General features: G+C 42.4%; 1 protein-coding gene across 1 annotated transcript; it reads left to right on the top strand.

Annotated features, from left to right (window-relative positions):
* Window positions 1–805: 805 nt before the first annotated feature.
* On the top strand, window positions 806–5736 carry LOC109930039 (homeobox protein DBX1). The gene is made up of 4 exons (XM_020529581.2): window positions 806–1157; window positions 2127–2231; window positions 4824–5026; window positions 5129–5736. Exons 1-4 carry the CDS (start codon window positions 806–808, stop codon window positions 5468–5470), a joined length of 1002 nt encoding a protein of 333 aa, XP_020385170.1. The 3' UTR covers window positions 5471–5736.
* Window positions 5737–22705: the final 16969 nt, after the last annotated feature.

Genomic DNA, 22705 nt, shown 5'->3' on the forward strand with positions numbered 1-22705 from the left:
AGTTGGATTGTTCAAGGTTAGACCATCCCAGCTTTATTTAATTGCATTTTGGTTTAGTTAGTGATCTTTCCCCCCTAAATTTCGTATATATACACTCAGAAGTAACTTGCTTTATGATTTAAGAACAGTCCGCAGTTGAAACGTCTCTCTCTGGCCAGACCTAAGCAATTTTCACAAGGAGATTATGGTGTGAGGGAGATGTGAATATTTATTGGCCAGTTTTGTAGGCACAGCGGGGCGAGCAAATAAATTTAGTGCTTTCTTTTCATAATTCTTTTCAAACGAGGAAAATGTCATTGGGAACTTGGAGAATTGTCTTTTAATTAGCCTGTGTGCATCGCACCCAAACAAAACCCACTCAAATCCTTCAGCGGGCTATTCAAAAGAAGCGGTCAGTATTCAGAATTAATGGCCACCACTTTCTTTGTTGAAGGTTCATTGTGATTGCTTGCTTATGAAGTCTAATCCAATCCTAAATTGGCCGAAGGAGCCAATGGGTGAGCTAGGAACGCGGGGTAAGAAAAGCTCATATGGGGACCTCTGTTGAGTGCTGTGTCTGTGCTGCACATCTGAACGGATTTAACCCGTCTGTCCACTATATAACAGCCCAGGCACAAGGAGGAGATGATAGAACAGTGGACAGTTCTAGTTGGACCCTAGTAATAGCAACGTTTTTTTTTGAAAAAAGCTCTTTGACGAACAGGACTGATTGGAAGTTTTTCATCTCTCACTTACCCCCTCCCTCTTCATTCCCCCCATCCTCTCTTCCTCTCTCTCTCTTTCTCTCTCCTGTACTGCTTCAGAAATGATGTTCCCCAGTGTCATTGCCCCTTCAGCTATGTATCCGGGTCTGCTGCGGCCGACCCCAACCCTGACTCTGCCCCAGACTCTACAGTCCGCCTTCTCCTCGCATGCAGTCGGGGCCAGTTTCCTGGTGGAAGACCTGCTGAGGATCAGTCGGCCAACCGGCTACCTGCCCCGCTCTGTTTCCCACAGCCTCCCGGGGAACGCCAGCCCGGTGTCAGCGGAACAGGTCAGCATGGGCAGCTCGGTACCTGCTGGAAGCTGCTCCCCGCATCCCGCTGTCTCTCCCAGAAACGATTCTAGTCACCTCAAGTTCGGTGTTCACGCTATCCTTTCCTCAACCCCAAGAACCGGTGAGTGGTCCCTTCTTTCACTGTCAGTCCTTCATCCGCTAAATACAACTAACGTACTTGTAGCTGAAATTTAAACTCCAAATTTTCCCACTCCTGATTGATAGCAAGTATTGTTTCTGGAATATTTTAGGAGTAAATTCAAAGCAAAACCATCGCAAAGTAATTGATTATTCTAATTACAGTTTTAATTAAAGATGAATTTCTGTGCTAGTTTCTTTTTAGCTGTTGTGGTCATGTACTTTTTAAAAACATGAGTAATGTTCCCGAAATGCATGTCCGAATTTGTGAATAAGGTAAAGTGAATTAATTATTTTATGCACCTTATTCCTAAGCTCCTCGTTCAGAACTGCCTCTTCACCAAACCCTGTCAGTATTGTAATATTGTTTCTTGTGATCGCAATACCTGAGGATATCTGAATGCAGTAGACAGTTGTCACAATAAAATAGCAGACGAATTAATAATTACAGCACATTGTTACTTCAGTGCATTTAAGATTATCTAAACTGAATGCAGAGTGATCTAAATGACGGCGCAAGTTTTCCATATACGGTCGAAGATGGTCAAAGTGTGCTTAAATATGGGACCAAATTCCCTAATGAATTTCATCCGTGATTTTAAGGGTCTTGTGGCTTGGTGGTAGTATTTCTAACTCAGGACTAGAAGGCCCTGCTCACCTGTCACAAAGTGTTGATTAAAAATATAGAGTTTTTCACAACGGAGTAAGCCTTTTGGCCCATTGCGTCCGTGCTGGTCATCAGATACCTCTTTAATCTTAACTGTGTTATAAGGTCGTGGGTTGTTCTCCCCGATGCCTAGTTGTGTAATGTTGCCTCTTGAATGTAAAAACAAGCAGGCCTGTTTAAATCCCACCTACTGCAGGATGTCTAAGAACACATCTGAGCAGCTCGAATAGGAACATGTTCTTTTTTCTCGCAATCTGACTCTCCACCCTGTGTATTCTCTTACAGAAACGCCCCATCCGCTGATGCAGGGACTTTCGAGGCCGAAGACATTGTCCTTCCCTTACTTTGAAGGCACTTTCCAGCCCTTTCTCCGTTCCTCATACTTGCCAGGTAGGTTTCTAGCATCCTGCACCTCCCCAGCCCTGCCCCGTCCTTTCACGCATCCCTAATCGATATTTCGCAGGCCGTCCCTGGGGGGTAGGAGTGCAGTTCAGAGGTTGTTAAAAGTACAACGGTTAGAAATCAGTCTCGGTTATTTGACGCTCTATTTAGCACACGCAGTGACGGTTGACACTCTGCACTCAATCCATGATCTACAAATTAGCAGGAATTGTCATGCACTAAGTTCGAGGCGGGTCCGTTCTCAGAAGCGCCTGTTGGCTTCTCTTCACGGCGGCAGTTTTCCCACAGAGCGCTACAGCTCACAAATGATTCCTAACAACGCTCTGAGACCCATGACCAATCTCCGCTTCATTTGGAGCAACCACACGCAGTCTTAGCACCAGAGGTGACACCCCTTCCCCCCACCTCCACCCTCAACACAAACACACAACCTCCAAACTCTCCAAAAACCCCAGCGCTCTGCAAAAGGTCCTTTTCAAAATAAAAATGGACAGTGCCAGGTTGTCATTACCATAAGAGATTCCTGTGAACTAGCAAATGATTCAATTCATTGGCACAGAGGACTGAACAGAATCCAAATGCAGAGGGAATGTTTCTGCTGAACTAGTTCATATTTAGACTAACTGACAACATCAAACATTAATTGGCATTTGAGATTGGCTATTTAATGTACAGCGAGCATATTGACAGATTGAGACTGGTTTCTCACACGATCTAAGTCATGTTACATTTTATTTGGATCCTGGACTTAAAGTTGCAACTCTTGCACTTGTGCTATGTTTATGTTATTCCTTAAATTGGAATTCCCTGAGGAAATTTCCACTTTTCACTGTACTCCTGTACTTGAGTACACGTGACAATAAAAGCTTAAAACAAAAATCAAATGTTCAGCATCTGATATGGTCATTCCATTTTCAACAAAAAAATAGCAAAAATATATGAAATTGGCGTCGCCAGTCGGTGACAGGTTCCACAAGAGACTGACATCTCAAACAGGGACATAGCCGAGGCTCTTCCAGACTTTTGACGCCTTTTCTTCACAAACGTTTCAACAACGACAAAAAAACAACTTGGAGAATTGTTTCAACAAGAATTTTCAATCCCCATTTAATGAACATTTTTTAAGAGGGAGGAATAAAAAGCCTGCAGTCATCAGTTTTCCGAGCGATGATGCACTTCTGTGAAAGTGTGAATTGTTTTTTTTTATTGTGCTATTAAGCTATGGTTTTAGCGGTCAGTCCTCAGTCTTTTTCTGCCATGGCAGTTCATTATTGGACAATTGCCATTCACGCTTCATTAGAATTCCTGGCTGCTGTTGTCGGTCAGGAAAAGAAACACTCTCTTTTATTTTCAAAATCACTAACCAAAACCATTTGAAACCAGCGAAAGTGTTCATGACGAGCCCGATTCACACAAAACGCGAGCCAATACTTTCCCAACAAACACTTCAAAGCTGAGTTTGAGATTCGTAGTGATGTGAATGAGTTTGGAATTATGCAGAGCCAGAATAAAGTTGAATTTTAAATAAAACAAGGAATTGAAATCTGAAACAAACCAAAACGGAAATTGCTGAAGAAACTGATTAGTCCCACTTTAATAAAAACAGAATTTTCTGGAGAAACTCAGCAGGTATGGTAGCGTCCGTAGAGAGAAAACAGGGCTAACGTTAAGGGTCACCGGACTTGGAATGTTCACTCTGTTTCTGTCTCCACAGATGCAGCTAGACCTGCTGAGTTTCTCCAGAAAATTCTGTTTTTGTTAAAGTGGGACTAATCTGCTTAATGAGCAAAACCGCTTTCTCTACTCTACTTTCACTTACTGTACAAAGCTAATTTTTAGTGTAATTATAGCTCATATTGGCATCTAGTATTTCACCCCGTTATCTCTAGAATTTAAAGGGTGTTCTAATCAAAGTTTTCAAGATATTAACAGGAAAAGACAGGGTAGATAAAGATAAACTATTTCCACTAGTTGGGAATTCTGGAATTGGGGGTACAGTCTGAGAACTATTTTTATTCATTCGTGGGCGTCAGTGGCTGGGCCAGCATTTATTGCCTGTCCCTAATTGCCCTTGAGAAGGTGGAGGTGAGCTGCCTTCTTGAACCGCTGCAGTCCATGAGCTGTAGGTTGACCCACAATGCCCTTAGGGAAGGAATTCCAGGATTTTGACCCAGACCATCCAAGAGAGTCAATAGGAAGCGCTGCTACACACAAGGGATGGGAGATGTTTGGAACTCTAGTCCGTAAATGGCAATTGATGTTAGGTTGTTAATTTTAAACCTGAGATATTTTTGCTAAACAAAGGTGTGAAGAGACAAAAACATGTATTGCAGGAGTTAAAAGCACATTTGGCAGTTTAAAAGCAGAGTTAACGTTTGAGTTCGGTGACCTTTGTTCAGAACAGGGATATGGGCTAAAGGCGGGTATATGGGGTTAGACCATATCTCGTTAAATGATGTAACAGAGTCGAATAGCTGAATGGCTTCCTCCTATTCCCATGTTCCTGAGAGGTCTCCCCAGGTTGCCTGATGTTTTTCAACCCTTCTTTCCCAAAGTATTGATGGCAATGTTTCTTCACAGTCTCTTCCTCAGTGGTGCCTATCCCTGGGACCTTCTCTTGGTCCCTGGCCACCCGGGGCAAGCCCAGGAGAGGGATGCTACGTCGGGCTGTTTTCTCAGATGTACAACGGAAAGCTTTGGAAAAGATGTTCCAGAAACAGAAGTATATCAGCAAACCCGACAGGCGCAAACTGGCAGCGAAATTGGGACTGAAAGACTCCCAGGTAACTTTCCAATCGACATTTCGTCCACCCGTTTCCCTCCGAGGAGAATATTCATCTAAATTTATTATCATGGTTGTTTTCTGTTTCGATTTTCCTGAACAGGTGAAGATTTGGTTCCAGAATAGACGAATGAAGTGGAGAAATTCAAAAGAAAGGGAGCTGTTGTCTGCTGGGGGCTGCCGAGAGCAAACTTTGCCCACAAAGTTAAACCCTCACCCTGACCTCAGCGACGTGGGTAAGAAGTCACCTTGCGGGCACCTGTCCGGGGACGAAGAGGAGACGAGCTACAGAGACAGTCCTAAATCTTCCATATGCCACTCGCCAGGGTACAAGGATAACATAGACACACACCTTCGCCTCTTATCACACCAGCGCACTGACCCCCATACGTACTTCTCAGAGGAAGAGGAGGAGGACAAAGAGGAGGAAATAACCGTCTCGTAAACACCCGTCTCCTCCAGCTCACTTTGCGAACGGACACTTTCGATATTCGCGAAGGAAGAGAGGAAAATACAAAGTTGTTTCTACGCCCGAGATGCTGTGTCTGCGCAGCTTCAGTAATCTGTATACAGTTTGCTTTTTGTACAAATGACAAGTTGTGTGAATATTTTATTACAAGATTATTATGAATGACTTATACCTATAGTTTGATTAGATTTTAATTGAAAGTTTGCAAACGTTTTAATGACTTAACTTGCAAATGTAGACTTTTGAGGTTATAACTTATAAAGAAAGTTTTTATTTTGTATTCAGCAGTGTATAGGTGCATAATGTTTATATCATAAACCTTTTGTATAATGCCAAATAAAATGTAGCTATTATAAGATGTGTTTAAAAAAGACAGAGTTTGTGTCTGGCAGAGCAATGTTCATTGTTTTGTTTTGGCGTTACTCATTTCAAAGGCAGCCTGATAAGTCCGTGTGATCGGGAGTAAACAGACGGAAAAAACTTTCATGGCAATAGGAATAGGCCATTCAGCCCTTGCAGCCTGCTGATCTGTGGCCTAACTCTACAACCTTGCCTTAAGCACATATTCATTAATACCTTTACCTAACAAAAAAAATCTATCTCAGATTTAAAACAAACACTTAGCTCAGAAAACAATAATGGTCAGTTTGGGCAAAATAACTTCTTGTTGTATCAATAAGGTTTTATTAATCCCTTGCACCTTTAGGAGAAATTTACCACTGTTAGTTTTATTTATCAGAAATATTAGTGAACGTAACAAAATTTTATTTAATAGAATTTGCATCTTAATACTTCACTTGAGAATGTGCTAAAAAGGTTCTGAAGAAGAGTTATGTTTGATTTGAATGTTAAATCTGGTTCTGTGTCCACAGAAGCTGCCAGACATGCTGAGTTTCTCCAGCACTCTCTGCACATGTGTCAGATTTTCAGTATCCATGGTATTGTGCTTTTATCGGGGAGATTAAATTGTGCAGTTAAGTTTAATGAGAGCAATAAGATTAACACATGGTTTATGCCATCAGCTGTGTTGCTAACTACCAGCTTCTGCAATCTGCTGAGTGTGATGTTCAGTTTGCAGTTTGCAGTTAAATCAGAAATAGGAGCAGGAGTAGGTTTTTTGGCCCACCAGGCCTGCTCCACCATTTAGTAAGATCAGGGCTGATGTTTTTGTGGTCTCAGCTCCACCTGCTCACCATAACCCTTAATCTTTCTACCGTTCAAAAATCTATCTATCTTTGCCTTAAAAACATTCAATGAGGTAGCCTCAACTGCTTCACTGGGCAGGGAATTGCACAGATTCACAACCCGTTGGGTGAAGAAGTTCCTCCTCAACTCCGTCCTACATCTGCTTCCCTATTATTTTGAGGCTATGTCCCCTAGTTCTAGTTTCACCCATTAGTGAAAACAACCTCCATGCTTCTATCTTATCGATGCCCTTCATAATTTTATATGTTTCTATAAGATCCCCCTCATTCTTCTAAATGCCAATGATTATAGTCCCAGTCGACTCAATCTCTCAAATACAGTATTGCTCTGGGACTCAGTTAAGTCAATCACAGAAGAGGTCTATGTGCATATAGTTGAAAAGTAGATTAAGAAAATGCACAAGAAATCCTTAATAGTTATCTAAGTGGCACTCAGTGTTAATGTATGTTCTATCCCATTAGGTGCTCATTCTCCTGAACTAGGCTGGCTTTATCATGTAACCAAACTAACAAATACACTGGGAGTTTTCCAACTCCAATCTGTATTCCTGCATCATTTCTGAGGAGAGTAGAATTTCCAATTCCAGCCACCTGAACAATTAAGAACAACAGCCAGTCCCCACAGTTCTCTTGAGATCATGTGCATAGGGCATGGTGCAGCTTCCTGTCCCTCAGACAGAATTTGTGTGAGGTTCTTCTCTCAGTTGGTTACTGTGATGTGGCAAATGGCCTTGGGGTAACACCTGCCATTGTGTGACAGTCAGCTTCTCCAGTTTGATGGTACGTGTAACTTTCAGATATGAACAGAGGGCATCACAATATGAACCATGACTCAGTCTGTGAAGGTCTTCAAAAGGTGACTGATGTGCTACTCATTCATGCTAAATACATGAACTTTGGAACTCAATCTCAACAGCAGCCAAGTTGCATGATCTGCTAGGGTTCAGAGGAATATTGATTGTAATGACATTGCATGCTGAGGCTCTCTACAGTAATGCAGTGGTATTCAGAGAATAAAATGTATCTCATGTACAAATGGAATGACCCTGACTTAGGATCACACATTAACATCTCCATGTACAAGAGCATTCAAGATCATGACAATCCAACATTAGTCCCAGGGCATGGAATAGATAACTGCCTGGAAGTATAAAGTATCCATTGCAACCATTGCTCATGCTATCTCCATAAAACACCACATAAAATTTTAATGTATTTGGTTAGACTTCATATGGGTTTGATACAACTGAAAGCTTGCTGGACCATTTAAGGGGACAGTTAAGAGTCAAACACATTATTGTGGGTCTGGAGTCACATATAGGCCAGATCATGTCAGGATAGCAGATATCCTTCCCAAAGGACACAAGTGAACCAGATGGGTTTTTACAACAATCAACAGTAATTTCATGGTCATAATTAGGCTGGCCTTTAGTTCCAGATTTTTATTGAATCCAAATTTCAGCAAAGCTTCTGCATGTTAGTTTGGTTAGTAAGGTTAGATCACGTGGGATCCAGGGAGAGCTAGCCAATTGGATGCAAAATTAGCTTGAAAGTAGCAGACAGTGTGTGCTGGTAGAGAGTTGGATATGTGCACAGAGCCAGTATGACATTGAAACAGGGTTCAGAGTCAGTAAAGACCCAGTAAGATCCAGTTCTCCCCACCCCACACCACCTTGGCTTTCTCCCAACCCCTACACAGTCCTCCAATTCTCTCTTGGATCCCAGTCTCCAAGAATTAATTTTGCAGGGCCAGAGGGAGTGGTGTTGGGGCAGGAAAAGAAGCAAAATATGTGCTCAGATTGAGTTTGCTGCTGTCTGAAAGTGAAATAAGTGAAAAACCAAAACGTAAAGGAAACAAACAAAATATGGGGGCAACATTTAAGGCTGAAGTTGTTGAACTCAGAGCTAGGGAGTCCCTAATTGAAAGATAAGGTGCTGTTCTTCAAATTGAGCTTGACTGGAACAGTGCAGCAGTCCCAGGACAAAGCTTTCAGTGGGAGAGAGAGGTGGTGAATTAAAATGACGGGCTTTCAGAAAGTCAGGATCATGTTTGTGGACAGAGATTTTCCACAAAGCAGCCAGTGTAGAGGAGGGCATATTGTGAACAGCAAATACAAGAGTCAATACAGTGCAGAGCTGGAGGAACATAGCAGGTCAGGCAGCATCAGAGGATGAAGGGTCTAGTCTGAAACTCTCCTGCTCCTCTGATGCTGCCTGATCTGCTGTGATCCTCCAGCTTCACACTGTATTGACTCTGCCTCCAGCATCAGCAATTCTTACTATCTCCGAGCGAATACAAGAGACTGAACTAAATCTCTGTTTGACTTGATTGATTGGTGAGGAAAGGGGAAGTAAGGGGGTTGATATTACATCACCTGTGTCTGCATGGAATGGTGATGTGGGCAGGGGACTGAGGATAAGCAGGCCCTGATGTGAAGCCAGCAGGTCATGGATTCTGAAATAAATCCAGACGAGTCACTGCTTTAGACAAACAGGAGGCTGGAAGAACGCAACAAGCCAGGCAGCATCTGGAGGAAAGGAGAAGTTAATATTTCAAGTATTACCCTTCTTCAGGGCTGCTTTATTGGGATGAGGGGCCAAACTTATTTTTGCATTAGTGACTGTCAAGGAAGTTGCATTGTGAAGAAGCTTCCTGGTTAGTAACTATCCCTTGACTAACTTTTGGACATAAGCCAGTATCTAAGAAAAGGCCACTTGTGACCCATGTGGCAATAATGTACTGTCTGGAATTAAAAGGGCAGTTTTCAAGGCAAATGAAAGCAAATAAACATACAGTCGTAGAGTCATACAGCACAGAAATAGACCCTTCGCTCCAACAAGTCCATGCTGATCATGTTCCCAAATTAAACCAGTCCCACCTGCCTGCACTTGGCCCATATCCCTCCAAATCTTTCCTATTTTTGCACTTATCCAAATATCTTTTAAAAGTTGCAAGTGTAGCTTCATCCACCATTTCCTCTGGCAGTTCATTCCACACATCAACCACTCTGTGTAAAAAAGTTGCCTCTCATTTCCTTTTTAAATCTTTCTCCTCTCACCTTAAAAATATCCGCCCTAGTTTTGAACTCCCACACCTTAGGGAAAAGACACTTGCTATTCACCTTATCTATGCCCCTCATGATCTTATAAACTTCTATGAGGTCACCCTCAACCTCCTACACTCCAGTGATAAAAGTCCAGCCTATCCAACCTATTTTTATAACTCAAACCTGCCATTCCAGCAACATCCTGGTAAATCTTTTCTGAACACCTCTCCTATATAATAATATCCTTCCTGTAACAAGGCAACCAGAACTGAACACAGTCATCCAGAAAAGGCCTCACCAACGTACTGCACAACATAAACATGATATCCCAACTGCAATACTCAAAGGTTTGAGCAATGAAGGCAAGCGTGCTGAATCTCTTCTTAACCACTCTATCTCCCTATGATACAAATTTCAAAGAATTATGTACCTGAACCCTTAGGTCTCTCTGTTCTATAATACTACCCAGGGCTCTACTATTAATTGTATAAGTGCTGTCCCTTGTTTGTTTTACCAAAATTTAATGTCTCACATTTATCCAAATTAAGCTCCATCTGCCACTCCTCAGCCCAATATCCCAACTGATCAACATGCATTATCATTATCACATTGTTGCCTCCATATTTGGGTTGGCCAGGACTAGAAGTATTGTGGACTCAACATGTTAACTCTGCTTTCTGTTCACAGATACTGCCAGACCTGCTGAGTTTCTCCAGCCATTTCAGCCTTTGCTTCAGATTTCTAGCATTTGCAGTTTCTTTATTTAATGTTAAACCTTTCCTTACTATACAATAGATCACAACTACAATTTTCTATATCAGAGCCTTCATTAGCACCAGAGGTCTCCTTACTTAACAGAGAAATCCTTTTAATATGACGTTCCCTATCTCTGTTCTGATGAAGGGTCACTGGACCTGAAACATTAACTCTGATTTCTCTTCACAGATGCTGCTGGGCCTGCTGAACTTTTCCAGCAACTTGTCTTTGTTTCTGATTTACAGCATCCGCAGTTCTTTCGATTTTTATTCCCTGTCACTATCCAGGAAGGGTCACTGGGCCCGAAACATTAACTCTGATTTCTCTCCACAGATGCTAGATCTGCTGAGCTTTTCTAGCAATTTCTGTTTTTGTTTTTGATTCCCTATCAGTTTCCTGAAATGCTATCAAAAACAAAGTTGCTGGAAAAGCTCAGCAGGTCTGACAGCATCTGTGGAGGAGAAAACAGAGTTAACGTTTCGGTTCCTCAGAACTGAGGAAGGTTCTGAGGAAAGGTCACCGGACCCGAAACGTTATCTCTGTTTTCTCCTCCACAGAGCTGCCAGACCTGCTGAGCTTTTCCAGCAACTTTGTTTTTGTTCCTGATTTACAGCATCCGCAGTTCTTTTGGTTTTTATCCTGAAATGCTATCATTGTCTTCAAACTCAAGTCTTTGCATTTCTAGTTCTGTGTTCATTTCCATTCCCCTTTCTAGTCTTTTCAATTTTAATTTATCTCATGTTGCTTCATTTTTTTTGTCTTCAAGCTGCTTAAACTGTAATTCAATTTTAATGGGCTCCAATGCCTCACTGCATCTAGCCTCATTTGTATTTTTACCAAGCTTTGCCAGTATGTCAATTATCTCTGCTTTCTTAGTGCTGGCAGGCAATTCCACTTTGAATTTATTTGCCCAATCCATCAGCCTGGCTTCTGGTAACTCTTGTAATTCGAGAGGGATATTTCTTCCAACTGTAGGAAAGTTTTGCCTGCTTCAAATTCCATCTTGTGTCAACATGAGAAACCTGGTGTCTGTTCTTTTATCCTTTCAAGAGGGTTCAAAAAAAGATTTACCAGGATGTTGCCAGGGCTGGAGTGTTTGAATTATAAAGATAGGCTGGGACCTTTTTTCACTTGAGTGTAGGAGGCTGAGCGGTGACCTTAAAGAGGTTTATAAAATCATGAGGGGCACAGATTGGGTGAATAGCGAAGGTTTTTTCCCTGAGGTTAGGGAGTTCAAAACTAGGAGGTAAATTTTTAAGGTGAGAAGAGAAAGATTTAAAAGGGTCCTGAGGGGCAACTTTTTCACACAGCGAGTGATTCTTATGTGCAATAATCTGCCAGGGAAGTGGTGGATGCAAGTGCAGTTACAACATTTAAAAGACACTTGGATAGTTACGTGAATAAGAAAGGTTTAGAGGGATAGGGGACAAATGCAGGCGAACGGGATTAGTTTAGATTGTGAAACTTGGTCGATGTAGACTATTTGGACCGAAGGGTCTGTTTCTATGCTGTATGAACCTATGACTCTATTTACAACTTAGACAACTCCACATCTGATCTGATGTTCTCCTCTGTTCAAAAGATGCCAGTGGTGAGGCTCTGAACATTAGTCATGAGTTAACTGGGATTAGTTCACCAATATTCATGCCACACTGTTCCACAAGTCTTGACAAAAATGTCTAGAAGCATAAAAACCCAATTTGCCTGACTGTCTGCTACCCCGACACAAGAAATTTAAATCAGGTGCCTTTAGCAATAGTAAAAAAATTTCTATTGTAATGTACTTAACTTCACCAAGTAGACTTAGTGGTATAATTGCTGGACTGTTAATTCAGAGACCAAGCTATTGCTGCAGGGACTTGGGTTCGAATCCTGCCAAGGCAGGTGGCGAAATCTTAATTCAATGAAAATCTGGAAGTAAGAGTCCAGTGATAGCCATGGATCTATTGTTGATTTGTCAGCAAAACCAGTCTGGTTCACTGATGCCATTTAGGGAAGACAACTGTCATTCTCACCTGGTCTGGCCTACATGTGACTCCAGACCCACTGCAATGTGGTTGACTCTTAACTGCCCTCAGGAATGGGCAATAAATGCTGCAAAAAACAGGAAGCAAAACAGAAATTGCTGGAAAAGCTCAGCAGGTCTGGCAGCATCTGTGAAGGAAAAAACAGAGTTAACATTTTGGGTCTGGTGACCCTTCCTCAGAACTGTTGGCCCAGTTGGTGACACATTCATCCTGTAAATTAATCAATTAAAAAAAAGAACAAAGAAAGGGTTTCTAATTTATGTAATTTAAACTTAAACACACGCTCAGTCATGATTAAGTCGGACAAAAGATAAATGGTTTAACACAGGGCGGCAAAAGAATACAGACAAGGGAATTAAAAATTCTCAAGATGAAAAGTCAAGACTATAAAGTGGTGGCCTGGAAACGCAAGTTACCATGGTGTTCATGTCTGGAATTGTCAAATTGTTTCCTCACAGTGGATGGTAGGACAGAAAGCTGCATATTAATCAGGTCTGTTTTGGAGTTAATGAGCCTGTAAACATTTAGGAATCTACGTTAATAGAATCCTTGCTGCTGCTTTGTGAAAATCTCATCTAGAACACAGTTGGAAAGTTGCTCCCAATGTTGGGAAAGGCCCCACTAGACTTGTCTAACGATGTTGCCAAATTTCTTGCCATAGCCCACACTGTTCAGCACCCATTCAATTCTGTCCTGTGAGTCTAAGAAATGTTCAGACTGTGATCCCATTATGAGCTCAATTATGAGCTCTGCCAATCCAAGTCACAAATCCCAAGAAATCTAATGCTATTGTAGACTCTGTACTTTTTTGGTTTCTGTTGTCTGTTGTTCAAAAGCCTGAAAATGTAGAATGACTTCTTTTAGCTTGTTGCCTCATTGGTGCACAGAGCCTAACAAAAGAAAATCAGGTGGTTGGTTAAGACGGTGTCATGGTTACAATGTCACTGGACTGGTAATCCTTGACCTTCCCTCCATCATTAGGTTGGAACTAGGGATGTTCTCCATTGATTATACAATGGTCAGTACCATTCATGGCTCGTCAGATACTGAAGCAATCCATGTTCAGATGCAACAAGATCTGGACAATATCCAGGCTTGGTCTGACAAGTGGCAAGGAACATCACCACCACACAAATGCCAGGCTATGACCATCTCGAATAAGAGTCAATCTAAATACCTCCACTATCAACATTCTTGGGATTACCTTTGACCAGAAACTCAACTGGACTTGCCACTTAAACACAATGGCTACAAGGGCAGTTCAGAGGCTGGGAATACTGCAGCAAGTAACCTACGTCCTGACTCCCCAAAGGCTGACCACCATCTACAAGGCACAAGTCAGGAGCGTGATGGAATACTTGCCACTTGCCTGCCTGAGTGCAGCCCCAACAACATTCAAGAAGCTTGACACCATCCAGGACAAAGTAGCCCAGTTGACTGGCACCACATTCACATGCATCCACTCCCTCCACCACCAATGTACAGTGGCAGCAGTGTGCACTATCTACAAGGTGCACTGCAGAAATTTACCTAAGATCCTTAGACAGTACCTTCCAAACCCATGACCACTTCCATCTAGAAGGACAAGGATCTGTAAGTTCCTCTTCAATCTCTCTCTGCCACTGGGTCAAAATCCTGGAATTTCCTCCTTAAGGGCATTGTGTGGGTCTGGCTACTGCACGTGGACTGCAGGAGTTCAAATGGCTTCCCACCATCTTCTCAAGGGCAGCTAGGGATGGACAATAATGGCTGGCCAGCCAGCAATGCCCATGTCCCATGAGTGAATAATAAATTATCCAGAGAGACAGGCTAATGCTCTAGGATTAATAAATCTGCAAGTAAAAATCCACGCTTTGTGACAACCATCATCAATTATTGTTAAAACTCGCTTTTAAAAATTCATTCATGGTACGTATGCATCACTGGCTGAGCCAGCATTTATTGTCTGTCCCTATTTGCCGTGGACACTGGATTAATGAATTTCCTTCTTACCTACTACAGTCTTTATGGGGTAAGGAGACCCACAGGGGTGTTACAGGGTGAGCTTCAGGATTTTGACCCAGCGACAGTGAAGGAACAGCAATATATTTCCAAGTCAGGATGGTGAGTGGCTTGGACAGGAACCTGCAGGGGTGTGGTGTTCCCATGAGTCTGTTGCCCTACCCCTTCTAGGTGTAAGTGTTCATGAGTTTGGAAAGTGCTGCAGTAGAGGCCATCATGAGTTGCTGTCGTGTATCTTGTAAATGGTACACACTGCTGCTACTGAGCATCGGTGATGGAGGGAGTGGATGTTTGTGAGTGTGATGCCAATGAAGTGGGCTGCTTTGTCCTGGATGGTGTCAAGCCTCTTGAGTGTTGTTGGAACTGCATCCATCCAGACAAGCAGTGAGTGTTCCATCACACACCTGACTTTGGATTTTACATGGTGCATGGGCTTTAGGGAGTCAGGAGGTGAGTTATTTGTCAAAGAATTCCCAATTTACGACCAGCTCTAGCAGACACAGTATTTATATAGAAAGTCCAGTTCAGTTTCTGGTCAATGGTAAACCCCAGGACATTGATAGTTATGGTAAAACCATTGAATGTCAAGGGACAATGGTTAGATTCTCTCTTCTTGGAAATGGTAATTGCCTGATACTTGTGTGGTCTGAATGTTACTTACCTAATGACATTTATCAGCCCAACTTGAATGTTGGCCAGATGTTTCCACATTTGGTCACAGACTGCTTTAGTATTTGAGGAGTTGGAAACGGTGCTGAACATTGTAACCATCAGCGAAAATCTACACCTTATGGTGGAGGGAAGGTCAATTATGAAGCAGCTAGAGATGTTTGGGCCTAGAGCAATGCCCTAAGGAACTCCTGCAGAGATGTCCTGAGGCCGATATGAGTGACGCACAGCCACCACAACCATCTTCCTTTGTGTCTATAGGTTGAGGCTGGAAAAGCACATCAGGTCAGACAGCATCAGAGGAGCAGGTAAGTCAACGTTTCGGGCTGAAAGCCTTCGTCAGGACTCTGTGGGAGTGCTTTTCCAGCCTCATGCCTATAGACTCTGGCTTCCAGCATCTTGTTTTGTGCTTGCTATGACGCCAACACTGGTTCACCAATATCCTTTAGGGAAAGAAATCATCCCTCCCTGGTCTAGCCTACAAGTGATTCCAGACCCACTGCAATATGGTTGACTCTTAACTGCCCTCTGAAATTTCATTCATTTCATGGGCAATTAGGGATGGGCAACATATGCTACTCTTGAAGAATAAAGAAATAAGATGATGAAGAAGGTTGTTAGAAATATATTTGGGACACAGGATTTCAAAGTCTTCCAAATACAGCCATGAAACAGGTGCTTGAACAATCCAGCCTATGACATATGTCTTAGGTAAAGAATGTCTGAAGATGCAGGCTACATTATCCTCTAGTGGCACATTGGAAAACACAAACACAGTCTTGTAACAATTCATTCAGAATTGTCTTGCATGCACGTGCTTGCAGCTTGAAAAGAAGCTTTTACTGTTCAGAGACAAAGCCTATGCAAAAGGATCATCATTGGCTGATAAATAAGGTCCATACAGATTTAACATTTCGCTGAAAGTTAAACAGCCTGCAATTACATCCATCTTGTAAGGTGGAAGGTTCCACTTTGAAAATGGTTGGAAAATATCTGGATGTCCAATTTTAATAATAAAGCCTGGAACAAATTGATAAAATTATAATATGAAGAGTTCATGCAGACTGTACAACTGTTTTAAAATAAAGGATGAGACAGATTAATGTTACTTATCGTAGCTGGGAATCAGGTTAGCTCATTATCTGTGCTAAGAATAACTGTGCCATTAAAGTAATGTGTTTAATCCTGCTAGTCCACACATTCCAAAAACTAATGGACCGACTTCAATAAAAAAAAAAGGTCTGGTCTCCAAAGAACTATTTGGATTTGGGCAAAGGTGCAGACACAGATGAATTGATCCATGCATAGGAGAGGGGAGAACAAATCATAATATTGTGTTATGTTTTAGAGTGCTGTGATTTGAGCCAGCTGCTGTGGTCAAATGTGTCACAGTTGTCAATATTTGAGCCGTGTTTTCAGAGCAGATTATTGGGTGTAGATTGACCTGAACCTTTCTCAGCGATTTGCAAGCTCTTAGTAAAATATTTTCTATTGCAGATTTGTTGTTCCAGATCATCAACCAGGCATAAAAAAAGACTAAAGAATAAACTGCATGATTATAATGAAGTTGAATTAGTACAGTGTGGTGGAGCTATGTGCTCTGCCCACTGCGCTCTTCACCTTTTAAGTCTTGTCATAATTCCAGACTTGTACAATTATTATACAATGACCTGGAGCTTATCATCTTGTAACACAATGTCAGTCATGCTGAAATAGCACTCAATTGGATATTACAAATGCCTGCATCAAACCGCTCACCAGAGCCAATGATTTAAACTTAAAAATGACTCATCAGGACTAAGAACAAGAAACAAAACTTTGAAAGGGAACACCAATGGATGAATCAGTATTCCTCCATGTTGAACAATACTCAGAGGAAGCATTGAGGATGGCAAGGGCATAAAATGTACTGTGGGTGGGGTATTTCAATGTCCACCACCAAGAGTGGCTCAGCAGCGACACTACTGTTCGAGTTGGTTGGGTCCTAAAGGACATAGCTGCGAGACTGGGTCTGTGGGAGGTGGTGAGGGAACAACAAGAGGGTAAAACGTACTTGAACTCATCCTTACTAACTTGCCATCTGCAGATGTATATGTCCATGACAGTATTGGTTAGAGTGACCATCGCACAGTCCTTGTGGAGACAAAGTCCTGCCTTCACATTGAGAATAACCTCCATTGTATTATGTGGCACTATCATCGTGCTAAATGGGACAGACTTCAAACAGATCCAGCAACTCAGGACTGAGGTGCTGTGGCCATCAACAGCAGCGGAATTGTATTCCAGAACAATCTGCAACCTCATGGCCCAGCATTTCCCCACTCAATTATTTCAGTCAAGCCGGAGGATCAACCTGGTTCAATGGAGACTGCAGGAGGGCATGGTAGGAGCAGCACCAGGCATACCTAAAAATGAGGTGTCAACTGGTGAAGCTACCAAACAGGACTGTTTGCATGCCAAACAGCGAAAGCAGCAAGTGATAGACAGAGCTAAGCGATCCCACAACCAACAGATCAGATCTAAGCTCTGCAGTCCTGTTACATCTAGTTGTGAATTAAACAACTCACTGGAGGAGGAGCCTCCACAAATATCCCCATCCTCAATAACGGAAGAGCCAGCACTTCAGAGTATTAGGTGTAGGTTGGGGAGGTAGGTGGCTCAGTGGTTAGCGCTGCTGCCTCACAGTGTCAGAGACCCAGGTTCAATTCCAGCCTTGGGTGACTATCTGCATGGAGTTTGTATATTCACCATGCGTCTACATGGGTTACCTTCAGGTGATCCAGTTTCCTCTCACAGTCCAAAGATTTGCAGGTTAGGTGGATTAGCCATGGGAAATGCAGCGCTACAGAGATAGGATGGGTGGGTTGCTCTCTGGAGAGTCAGTGTAGACTAGATGGGCTGAATGGCCTGCTCCTGCACTATAGGGACTTTAAGAATAAGGGACAATCTAACCAAAAACCATTGACATTCAATGCTACAATTACTGAAATACTACCAACATCCTGGGGGGTTACGATTGACCAGATGTTCAACTGGACTCATAACATAAACACTGTGGCTACAAGAGCAGGTCAGGGTTTGGAACACTGTGGTGTGTAACTCACCTCCTAACTCCCTAAAGCCTGTCCAGGCTTATACATATACAAGGCATAAGTCAGGAGTGTGATGGAATACTCCCCACTTGCCTGGATGGGTGCAGCTCCAACAACATTCAACAAGGCTGACACTATCCAGGACAAAGCAGCCCACTTGCATGGCACCACATCTACTCCCTCCACCACCGTTGCTCAATAGTGTGTACCATCCACACGATGGACTTCAGAAATTCACCCAAAAATCCTCGGACAGTACCCTTCAAACCCACAACCACTTCCATCTAGAAGGACAAGGGCAGCAGATACACTGGAACACCAATACTTGCAAGGTCCCCTCTAAGCCACTCACCAGCCTGACTTGGAAATATATTGCCGTTCCTTTACCTTCGCTGGGTCAAAATCCTAGAATTCCCTCCCTCATAGCATTGGGGATCAACCCACAGCAGGTGGACTGCAGCATTTCAAGAAGGCAGCTCACCACCATCTTCTCAAAGGCAACTAGGGATGGGCAGCAAATGCTGGCCCAGCCAGCGATGCCCACGTCCCACAAAGTAATTTTTTTAGAAAAATTATGCATCATGAGAAGGTTGTTGATTGATAGGACCATGGTTGGCAGGAAAGAGCAGCATGAACTGCTAATTGTCAATCTTAGCTAGCAGATGGCAGGCAAGAAGTTTGACTCTGCTTTATCAGAACATCGCCACGGGGATTGCTACAGGAATTGGCAGGCCCCAATTCCCTTTCTCAATGGAAAACAAACTCCAATGCACAAAGATACACTGGCAGTGCAGAGACTGATACCAGGTATGGAGGGGCCATCTTATTAGGAGACGATGAGTAGATTGGGCCTGTACTCATTGCAGTTTAGAGAATAAGAGGCAACCTTATTGAAACATATGGGGTTCTTAGGGCATTTTACAGAGGTGCAGAAATGTTGTTGATATTCTCTGTATCATTCCGGTTTTACTATATGTGCTGCCAAAGCAGGTTTCCTGTTGGGGTCAGAGTCAAGGACCAGAGGACATCATCTCAGAATAAGGGGTTGTCCATTTAAGACACAAATGAGGAGGAAGTCCTTTTCTCAGAAGGTCGTGAATCTATGGAATCCTTTACTGCAGAGGACTGCGGAGGCTGGACTGTTAAGTATATTCAAGGCTAATGTAGACAGATTTTTGGTCAGTACAAAGGGTTGTGAGGAAAAGGCAGGAAAAGGGACTTGAGGATTATCAAATTAGCCATGATCCAATTGAATGGTGGAGCAGACTCCATGCGCTGAATGGCCTAATTCTGCCCCTACATCTTATGGTCTTATAGTCTAGCTCCTTTAGCCCAGACAAGAAACACATGGTGAGCCTGACTGATGATCTTAAATTGGACTTCAGATTGGTCATCTCTGTCCCTATGCGACCTGCAAAGCTGAGAGACAGACCTGTCTGAAACAGAGGCTTTTCCCTGATACAGGGCACTTTGCAGACATTCAGCATTGAATCTCTAACTCAAGCCCTTCTATCCACTCTTTGTACAATTAATATATAGTGAACTACAGTGTATCATCCTTCAAATCAATGCCAGGCATTCTGCAGCTGTTACGATGCCTTTACACTATGGCAGCCCTTGACGCCTCTCCCTGCTGAAGAGACCATTGGTTCAGTAACTGGTCTTTGGGAGATAAGGCCTGTGCCTTGCAATGGCCCTTTAAGAAATCTGAGGTGAGAAATAATCAGGCCAATGCTTCCATTAGAGCACTGATGCTTGAGATTAAATTCTGAAGGAGACCCTCCAATGCTTACTTAGGTCTTGTCATACCATGTGGTATAACCTCTTTGAAACTCTCAAGGTTGTCATCATGCACCAACTGCCCAACACAACATCAGTCAAAGATTTTCCACTGTTCTTAGGAATGCCCTCAAGGCAATGAATAGAATGGGCCTTTCAGTTGAAACACAGTCTGTTTGACAAGTAGTCAAACTATATGAACACACCAAAGAATTTCATTAAAGATAAACTTACGGACATTGTAGTGAACAGCAACACATCCAGGAGCTAATGATGCACCTAGTGCTCCTGGACTACTCTGCTCCAATGAGGTTCTTCTGTATAAAAAGGTGGTGAAATCTGAGCATCTGTTGAGGGCATTTGAAATGGTCGTGGGTGATAGCCATGAGGAGTTTGGGTGTGAACACAGCACCTTGGCTATTATCAGCTGGTAGCAAAGTGGCAATATCATTAGGCTGGCAACACAGAACGATAGGCTAATGCGCTGGGAACATGGGTTCAATTCACACCCATTGTAGATGGTGAAATTTGAATTAAAAAAAAATAAAGAGCTGGTCAAATGTTGCAAAACCCCATCTGGGGTCACTCATGTCCTTTACAGAAAAGAAATCAGCTGTCCTTACTTGGGCTAGCTTACATGTGACTCCAGACCCACAGCAATGTAGTTAACTATTACCTGTCCTCTGGGTAATTATGGATGGGCAATAATTGCTCAACCAGTCAGTGCGTCTGCACTATGTGGATGATGTAACAAAATAAAAGGCAGTCTGGCCTGAGCTGGCGATTGAGAGGGAGGTATGCCATATTAGTGCTGAGGTCTCCATTTATGCATGCATGGAGAAATTCCAGGAATTTGTTGGTAAAAACCAATGGTACAGAACCTCAGTGCAGTAATCTGAACATCCTTCAAAACAGGTAATTCAATGAGTAATCTCTAGCTCACACACTTACCTGCCTTCTTTTAAAAGCTGGTCCATCTTAGAGCAGTGCTCAAGTGAAAGCTCAATCTCAGGAGACGCCTTTTCTGAGTCATCCATCCATCCATACATAGATTGCAAACTTATTAATTAGGAGCAGAAGTACACCATTCAGCCCATTAAGGCTGCTTTGTCATTCAATAAGTTCCTGTTTGATCTGTTTGTGCTCTGAATTCCACATTCCCATCTCGTCTCAGTGACCTTTGACCTTCCTCCCTAACAAGAATCTAACTCTAACCTCTGCCTTAGAAATATTTCACAAACCTGCCTCTGCCACATTCTAAGGCAGATCATTCCACACAAAGAAAAGGAAAACCGTCTCTGTCCTAAACAGCAACCACTAAATTTTAAAATTAGTTTTAAAAATTGATAATTTTGCATTCAGCCACATGAGGAAATATCCTTTCTATATCCACCTTATCAAGATCATTCATGCTCTTATACACATTAATCAAGTTACTCCTCACTCTTCCAAACTCCAGTGGAAACTAGCCCAGACTGTCCAACCTTTTCTCATAAGATAACCCACTCACTCCAGGCATCAACCTAGTAAACCTTTTCTGAACCACCTCCAGCGTATTTATATCCTTCCTCAAACACAGAGATCAAAACAGCACACAGTATTCGAGATGTGTCTTACAATTTCTCTGAATAACTGAAGAATAGCATCCTTACTTTTATGTTCAATTTTTTTTCATAATAAACATTGCATTACATCAATTTATTAATCTCTTGCTCAACCTACATATTAATCTTTTCTGACCAATGTATTGGAACTCCTGGATCCCTCTGCACTACAGAACTCTGTAGTTGTTCTCTGGTTAAATAATGCTCCACATTTTAATTTACCAAAGTAGGCAACTTCCCATTTTCCCACATTATACTCACCTGCCAGATATTTGCCCATTCACTCAACCTTCCTTTGTCTTTCTGTATCCCTGTCATGTCTTATTCATAACATACTTTCCGATCTTTCTTTGTGTCACCTGCAAATTTAGCCATTGGGCCTTCAATCCCATCATCTCAGGCATTGATATAAATTATAAATTTGAGGGTCTAACATAGATCACTCCGAGACCATACTCCTCACTTGCTCCCAATCTGAAATAAATCCATTTGTGCATCTCTCTGTTTTCATTCATTGGTCAGCCAATCTTCTATCAACATTCATGTGCTACTTCTTACACAAGGAGATCCTACTTTGTGCAGAACTTGATAAATATCTTCTGGAGAGTTAAGAACAATACATCAATTTATTCACACTATATGCTCCTTCTTCAAAGAATTCCAACAAATTGGTTAAACACAATTTCCCTTTCACAAACTATGCTGACTCTCATCATTCTGTTATGCCCCCAGATGTTGGTACATGGATTTACATTGTTGTGATCAGACAAGGAGAGGTGGAATGGACATGTTGGCTAGTGTTGGGGCTTGCAGTAGTTCAGATGAAACTGTGAATGACAATCTTCATCTGGCAGCATTGGAAAAGACGTTGAACTCCTTGCTACAGCACTGCTGGGTCCTTGGTTTGACACTCCTGGCATTTCAAGCTGCCCCTGCCTACTGTTGCCACAAGTTTTCCACATGTTCCAATTTCACCAGTGAGGAACAGTGTCCATCTTCCTTCTAGTCATATTCATCACTGCATTTGGGCT

This window comes from Rhincodon typus, chromosome 17, assembly GCF_021869965.1.
Source record: "Rhincodon typus isolate 14 chromosome 17, sRhiTyp1.1, whole genome shotgun sequence".
Lineage (NCBI taxonomy): Eukaryota > Metazoa > Chordata > Chondrichthyes > Orectolobiformes > Rhincodontidae > Rhincodon > Rhincodon typus.

Bases quoted from the DNA above. Each gene is read 5' to 3' on its own strand.
- LOC109930039 (XM_020529581.2), top strand. From the start codon at position 806: ATGATGTTCCCCAGTGTCATTGCCCCTTCAGCTATGTATCCGGGTCTG. The intron at 2,232-4,823 runs GTAGGTTTCTAG...GTTTCTTCACAG, and splicing joins CCGTTCCTCATACTTGCCAG to TCTCTTCCTCAGTGGTGCCT. The intron at 5,027-5,128 runs GTAACTTTCCAA...TTTCCTGAACAG, and splicing joins TGGGACTGAAAGACTCCCAG to GTGAAGATTTGGTTCCAGAA.